Here is an 8,273-nt window from a genome sequence, read left to right as displayed (position 1 = left end):
TACTGTTTTCAACCAATGGAACGGATTTCTGTTCACTGATCACGATCAACAATGAAGAAAACATTATTGATTCTTCTACGTTTCTTTTCAGTTCTATTACAGAGTTTATCTACGTTTTATTATAGTTGTTTCTTCATGATACATCTCAAAGTTCAATGAAAACTTTGGAAGTTTCAGACGGATTGCAAATATGGTAGGTCTTAGCTTGGTATCGTTTTCCAAAGATTTGTCTTCAGAATATGGTACCAAATACCAGATCTTGCCACGTGGAAGTGGCTACGTGTCGAAATCTTGACAAACCACTGTCAGCACCCGTAACAAAGATACGCTTGTTTAACTTGGAGCTAAGGAAATTAAAATAACTACATTTTATTAAATCTCGTATCTTATAAAAGGGACTTCGATTCGGTATACTAATTTCTAATATTCTACTGACGCGTCGCTAAAATATTTCGGAGTTTCCACAAAATTTGGGAACGAAGAAAAATATGAAAAGCTGGAGCAAAGGAAGACTATGATCCATATGACGAAGCGCGAACAAAGATAGTTTTGATTAACGAAATCAACATTTCAGTCCATGATTTCTATCGAGATTTAAGTACATATTTACTTTGAAATGAAAAATCACGTGTAATTGCAGCTTGTAAGTACCAGCTTTAAATCTCGTTGCCGTTAGTGTAATGTATGCTAAATACTATTTAATTAAGACTCGGATTAAACCGTAACTGTAATTTACCTTTGAGTTAAAATGTAAAAGCATCTAGTTTGCACGTATTGCTAGGCTCACACGTGAGAGAAGTCGTAAATGAGCTGTACGAGAAGTAAAACTGTTAAATGCATTATTTATTTAACGATCAAGGTTCGGAGATAACGATGCGTGGAAAACATCTCGCCAGACATTTCTATGGGTGAAAATAAGAGTCATGTAAATTGGATTTTAATGTGCCCTAGATTAAATTGTTTTATCGTTTTTTTTTTTCAAATTCGTTCAACTTGCATTTAAGCAGATCTCACTTGGCTAAATAACATCGCGAAGCATTTATGAATAAATTTACCCATGCATCGAGTCTCATTGAGCAATCGGAGTAATTTGAAATCAACTTTCACGTCAAGTTCGAAATTAATTTAAACGGTTCGTCTTATCTAGATTATACTAGATCATCCTTGCTACAGCGATCTAATGTAATTGATTGATCTAACACACGTTTGATTTAATTACTTGGCACTGTTTAGTACAATGGAGAAAAATATAGTTCTTTTCCCTAACTGTCCAATTAACGCAAAATAAACGTAGGGGTGGTACGATGAAGCGTCTACATCTGAGATAAAATTTGTTAATTTGCAAAATATTTCTCCGCAAAAATAATGGTTTAGGTAGTTGTGGGGAAAGGATTTTTTTAATTCGTGAGAGGAATAGCACGTATTTATATCTTTTAATTACTAGCTTCCGAATCGAAAGGTATAATAATAAAATGAATTATATTCTAATTTAAATTTCATAGCGTGTATTTGTATTTTGCTTGTTTATTTCTTGTGCTTCTGTATTTAGGGAAAATGTGCTTTTTCCTATTTTTGTATTTCTTTTTATCAAATAGAATTTTAAATCTTTAACTCGCTTGATAGTCTTCGGTTACACAATGTTCTCTAGCTTATGTGCTTAAACATATCTGGTTTGTCAAGATAAATAGTAAATTAGGGATATAACATCATTATAAGCATATCTGTGGGAACAGACAAATAAACTGCATTTCTATTTATTCTTTTGTTCACAGCAATTTCTGTATCTTATTATCTAAGATAATCAATTGAATAATGTAAATTAATACACTAAAAGATAAAAATCAATTAGAGAATGTTGTGAGGGAAACGCAGATTAACGTGTCTCTTTATTTCCACAATTTTCTTCGAGTATGTGTATTAACTTTCTCCTGTCGTCATAAACCTCTTTGTGTTCTTCTAATTAGTCAAAGTCTCGTCCATTCCTCTGTGATTAGCTAAAATGTGTTTAGGTTATACATATTTATATTAACACTGATTATATTTACATATTCGTCGAGTATATAAACTTACCGGGAGAATGTTTTTGGTATACCCATTGCTTGATTCTGTGGCATTATCGTAATTTCGGTAATCTACAAACATTATTCACATGAATGTCGAAATATAACAGTGTCAGTATACGTAACAAACGGATGTTCACGTTAGTTTCTACTAGTAATAACTTTTCTGTACTCTTAGTATATTTCGTAGTGTGTTGTTTCACCATCGGTTAGTAGCAATTAATTTATTTGAATTTTTAAAAAATGGGAAATTTAAAGAATTCCCGGCCACCGATTCAAAATCATATTTTCACAATAACTAAAAGTCTCTTTTAGTAATCAGACATCTTGCATTAGTATTGTAGTAGGATTTTTCTGTATAATTTTGTCGGAAATTGATCTGGCGTCGATTTAGGAGAAATTTTAGTTTCTGAAACAATTTTTAAAATGATTTAATCTTACCTCCACACCTTCAGGTGTACCCAAGGTGTAAACGACTGTGTTGGCGACGTCTATGTCTCGTAACATTGGGACAGAGTTGGTGTCTATATTTGGCAATGCATTTCTTATCATGTCGGTGTCTACAGCACCAGGACTGATGTTCTGTAGAAATATAAAACCAAAAAGTTCCACAATGTATTGTTTCATTTTTTAAATTGTCGGTGTTAAATGCAGATAGGTATAATTACACGGATTGAATAACTCGGATAATTAAGTCTATGAGATATTAAGCTCAGATTTCTGAAAGGAAGTCTCGAATCTCGTGTAATACTATTACTGGTATGAGGGAGCTGTGGTAATTTTTTATCGGTGTAATTTCTCCTCAGAGATGCTTAATCTGATATTTTACTAAATTTTTAAACAATTTCAATAATATTTCGTTTCTTTTTTTTTGTAGAAATTTTTAGAGGATGTTTAGAAGTTGTTCGTAAACTGAATATAGGAGTTTAATTCTCTCTATAGTAAATATTTCCTCATATACTATTGCATATTTAATACTTTCTACATTTAAGATCAAATAATTGAACCTACTTATACTTAATGCTTTCTCATTATCGTTGAGATATCTAATCATAAAACCAACAGTTTAAAATAGGTTTCGGAGCTGATAAACGCGGGTGTATTGTAAAGCGTGATTTCTTACCGTGACTTTGATGTTCAATTGAGCCGTAATTATTTCATGTCGAAGTTCCGTACCCAGAGCTCTGAGGCCGTATTTACTTGGACAATACATGCCGAGTGGTATGAATATACTTTCAGCGAATTGTCCAGCTATGCTATAAATCATGCAATCATAAAGATCGTATCGAGACACGAGTGAAGAAATCGCACAGGTGAATATTATTTGATGTTGATATTTCTGCTAAGAAGCATACATAAATATCGTAAACGTCGTTGAAGTTGTGGAATAATTATGGAATACTTCGATTGATTCTGAAGAAATTTAGGTGTTTAATTATTCCAATCTGTATTCGTGAATATTCAGGAAGGTAGTGTACGATTTAAAAAAATTAGGGAATGAATGAAGATGGAAATCTTTCGATATTTTAATGTACGAAATATAAATGAATCGAAAAAATTGCAGTTTTGAAATGATCTATTCTTGTTTATCTTTATTTCCAGAAATGTTTAATTGTTAGGTATAGCGGAGGCGTTTAAGTCTTTGTATACTTCTGTGTTTTTAAATGTCAGTTCCTAATAATTTAACTCGGATGTATAAGATCGTCCTCCACTTTTTAATAAAAAATGATATTACATATGGAAATAGATGAAACAGCAATGTGAAAATAGTAATTAGAAGTACTCGTTGTTTAGTTAATAGACAGTAAGAGAAGTAATACAAGGTCGCGAAATGAAACGATGTTGCACTATAATTTTGTATTTTAATGCATAAATTACGTACCTGTTAATGTTGACTATGTGACCGGCTGCGTTATGTTTCTTCATGGAGAGTATGGCTTCTCGTGCAAAAATTGTCGGAGCTATCAGGTTGGTATCTATAACTTTACGGTATTCTTCGGTATTTGATTCTACAACAGAAGATTCGAGATTCATTTTGTCGCCTCTTCTTCCTCCGCAGAATTTCATGAGATTCTTACGCAATGAGATACTATGAAGAAGTTAAAGGTTTCAACTTTAGCTTTTATTTTCATTATTGTTGGAAATACTCGAAATCATTTGATAGTTTCAGGATAATTAGAGTATCGAGTAAGTTAACTTGAGGTCATGGAACTTTGATTTGGAAAATCATTCAGTATTCTTTATGTAATGGCGCCGATTTTCGGTCGTAAGGAAAGAATGCAGGTTGCTGTACGTATAACCGTTGGGTTAAAAATGAAGGCCATCGTGATCACGGTCGATGACCGCAGCAGAACAACTTCAGTGACTATACTGTGTGTTTGATGCCCACGTATGTGTGTAAAGCGTTACGAAAAAGTGTACAATTCACGAGACAAGTAATTTAAAGTTGCAAGCTAATTTTTGTTTCTTCTTTAACATTTAATTTTTCTTCGTTACAATGAATCTTCGTTTTCAATGGAATATAGTGTGAAAACAGAGAGAATAGAAGTTACGTGAGAAATTATGACTCAGTGGTAGCATGATAGTGCAAATGCTTGGTATAAATTCTTCAAAATGTGATTACGATTCGCGAATTTAACACATAAGGTCTCGTTCAGAATATTAAATGGAATAAAAATATATTTCGCTATCTACTCAATCATGTTCATAGAGAGGCTAAATATTTTTTCTCATGAATATTTTTATTTTGCAGGATATAAAAATGACCAACAGCATGACTTGCATAGATTAGTTCCGTTAATTTGGAATCGTTCATTTTTCACACTAAACAGTTCCCATTTAATATTCGAATTTAAAACTAGCCAAACCGGTCAATATAACTGGTTCTTGATTTTTGATTTTATCTTTTATTGAGGATACCAAACGCATAAAGACTATATAGCTGAACGAAAAAATTTACTTATAAAATCCAATATATGTATTTCCAGAGTAACTTAATTCAGCCAGAAACTACTCAGCGTAATAGGAAGCACGTACAGTAATTTATATCATGCGTTCAGATTACCCTCTGCAATTTGCTCCCTAGCCAGAAAGAGAACGAAACAAGATAGAAAATGACACGTATGCTTTATGAGTACTGTAAAAATCGACATCGACAATTTTACCAATGACAGGATTGAGAGTGTTGATTCCAGCGTTGTTAATCAAAATGCTAACGCCACCGAGCTCCTTTTCCACCCATTTGAACGCCTTCAGGATGTCTCCTTCCTTCGTGATATCGCATTCGATCGGGTAAAACTTGTTCTTGCCGATTTCCGCGGTAAGCTCCTGAAGCTTTGGCAATCGTCTCGCCAGGCCGACCACTGTTATTCCTTGGCTGGCCAAAGATTTCGCTACCGCGGCACCGATACCGCCACTCGCGCCGGTTATTATCGCTACTTTTCCGCTCCAACGATTCATCTTGTGCTGTGTCGAATCACGAACTGACTCTGCACACGCTACCTCCCGTTGTTTTATATGGGTAACTTCAGGCTTCGTCATGCGTTTATATATCAATTAGTGGCATGGCACAGCATATCTTAGAGATGATATCCATGAACAGTTTCTTATCACGAATAGGCCTAGTAGCCTTCGTCAATCATAGTATGGTCTGTTGAGTAATTAGAAATTTCATGGTCGTAAAGTTGATCATGTAACGACGCTCGAGTTCTTACGTATTTCGATAGACATGGCTTGTTTAATCGTATGTGAAGATCGTAAGACGTGGAATTAAGAGTGACTTTTTTAATTTCTTGTGCCGAGGTATTTGATTCATGATGGGTTTTTTGTATTTAATCCGAAAGTTTATATTTCATTTTACGGTGTCTATCAAGTCGGGAATTGATCTGTTAATATGTCGTGAAATTAATTATGGGTCTATAGTTGAACGAGGAATGGGAACAGTTCGATGATGTATTAATGTTTATTTTTTCCATAAGTTTACTAATGCGATAAAAAGATGCAAATACTGTTCTTTTTCTTTCCTTTTTGTTATTGAATGCTCTCTTTTTATTTTTTTTACTTTGTTGATTAGAATTAAGTAAAATTGAGTAGAATTGAGTAGAATTATAGGTGAATCATTACATTGTGTTGGGCAAGAATTAGGCTGATCGTTGTAAATAATTTTCAAATGTTTGTACCGACTACTGCAAATATTTTCTAGTCATGTGATTGGTCAATCAAGTCGTAGTAGGTACATATTGTAATATATAATAATGAAGATACATATTGAAAAATTGACTTTATATATATGTACGCATATTCTAAAAATTGTGTCATAATTAAAATCCACAATTAGAGATCAATTAGCTTGTCTATGAAGAATTACTGATCTCACTGTCAGTTAAGTGTGGTTTGTGAAAAAGTGAAGTCATGTTATGAAGTGCATCTTAGGCGTGAATTTTCTGTGTTCGAGTGTCTTCATAGGTTGATTAATAATAGCTTGAGAAGGTGAAGGAAATTGAAACTGTATGAGTTGTATACATTGTAGCTTCCATGAAATAGAAAATTAAAACGTCATGTAACATTAATTGACTTCCATTGCCTTGTAAAATTGCGCAAATATTCTACGTATTTCCGCAGGAGTTGGATTGGACAGTGAAAGAAATATTTTCCGTTGCCTTTTATGAGGTTTATATTTTTCATATCCTTTGGTTTCTATGAATTCGTTCATGACCAAATTTTGGTATCGCTTTTTGCATTACTATAAATGAAAAAAGAAACCTGTATGGCCAGAGATCCGGAATATTTTTCTTTCGAGATATGAACATTTTTATTTCTCTAGAGTGTTGATTACGTTATCGAACGTGTAGATAGATTCGCTATATATAGCTGATTTCAATGTCAGGATGATTTGTTGCATCATAAGTATAGTTGATGGAACCTCTATAGTGTAGTCGTAAATTGAAGCATTAAGTAGCATCACCCACTGATGTAACCATACCCAGATCCACGCAATAGAAGCGCTGTGAATCTCAGATGCAAAGGTAACTTGCGAATTAACGTATAATCTTTTTTAAAATTATATAATACCAAGTGGCTTCTTGTTCGATAATACCTAATATGTCGAAAAATAATCTGCTATCAAATTGCTATCAACCATTAGGCTCGTGGAATAGATACAAAGAGATCCAGATTTTTGAATTGGATAGAAAGAGACAATGTGAGGAAATTTCTGCTTATATTCTTACATTTTGATAATTGCTCGTATTATTTCAACCTATGTTGGATTTTTGTTTTCATTCTCGGTATAAAAATCATACTTGTCGTAACATTCTTCTATTATCAGAATACGATGACATGCAGAATTATGAACCTGTAATCTCGTGTAACATTGTGCAATATCGATTGTATGTGTTACGAAATAAAATACATGTATTCTGTTTTCTGGAGGAAGAATTTTTACCATTTTTATTCTTAGGAGAAGCAGAATGCAATTTCGAGTACCCTTATTCTGAGTGCACACTGTACAGGATATTTTCAGAGAAATGGAAAAAATTGTTTCCCTATCTGTAGTTTTCGTATGTTCAGATTGCATGCTGTTTTGTCAATTGGTCTTGTTTGATGACGGTTTAGTTACGTACGAATCCAAAAGTGAAGTGTGTGGTTCTTGAAGTATCTAGTGGACTGTATTTTTGAGTGGAATGTATAATAGACAACGGCTTGATGTTGAGGGAATGCGTGTTGTGTTGGAGAGTTGATTTCGATTCTATGTAAGCTCTGCGGAAATCGACTTGTTTCTATCTCGTCTGTCTTGTGTTTCTTGCGATAATGTTACAAAGTCTGGAGTTCATAAGAATTATCTTTAGGGTTCTAGTGTGTTTGGGTAAATGGTGGGAATTGCAAACAGTTTTCTGGTAGCGAGAATTATTGCATTGCAAAACTATTGCTGTGTGCACGAGATCTGCAATATTATATTTTTCATTCTAGAATAATTACACCGATGAAACTGTACCAACTTGACGGGATAACATTCGAAATTAATTTAAACCCACATTTAATTTCTCAGAACCATCTAATAAAATCGAGAAACATATAGTCCTCCTTTCAACTCTGAGATTAAAGCAAAATTAACGCAGAGGCGATACGATGAAGCGTCTAGATCTGAGATAAAATTTGTTAATCTGCAAAATATTTCTTCGCAAAAATAATGGTTTTAGAGCAAAGCTGTAGGGA

General features: G+C 33.5%; 2 protein-coding genes across 2 annotated transcripts in view; one reads left to right on the top strand and one right to left on the bottom strand.

Annotated features, from left to right (window-relative positions):
* Grd (GABA-gated ion channel) overlaps positions 1–8,273 on the top strand; it is a 142,157-nt gene that overhangs the window by 13,975 nt on the left and 119,909 nt on the right. The gene's annotated exons all lie outside the window — the stretch shown is intronic.
* On the bottom strand, positions 1,708–5,567 carry LOC108550871 (farnesol dehydrogenase-like). The gene is made up of 6 exons (XM_017904769.1): positions 5,225–5,567; positions 3,943–4,069; positions 3,184–3,316; positions 2,502–2,642; positions 2,071–2,132; positions 1,708–1,994 (listed from the first exon to the last, which is right to left on the bottom strand). The coding sequence occupies exons 1-6, from the start codon at positions 5,517–5,519 to the stop codon at positions 1,991–1,993; spliced, it is 762 nt and encodes a 253-aa protein (XP_017760258.1). The 5' UTR covers positions 5,520–5,567; the 3' UTR covers positions 1,708–1,990.

Source organism: Eufriesea mexicana, unplaced genomic scaffold (assembly GCF_001483705.2).
Source record: "Eufriesea mexicana isolate 0111107269 unplaced genomic scaffold, ASM148370v2 scaffold3255, whole genome shotgun sequence".
Taxonomy (NCBI): domain Eukaryota; kingdom Metazoa; phylum Arthropoda; class Insecta; order Hymenoptera; family Apidae; genus Eufriesea; species Eufriesea mexicana.
This window is presented reverse-complemented; position numbering and strand designations above follow the sequence as displayed.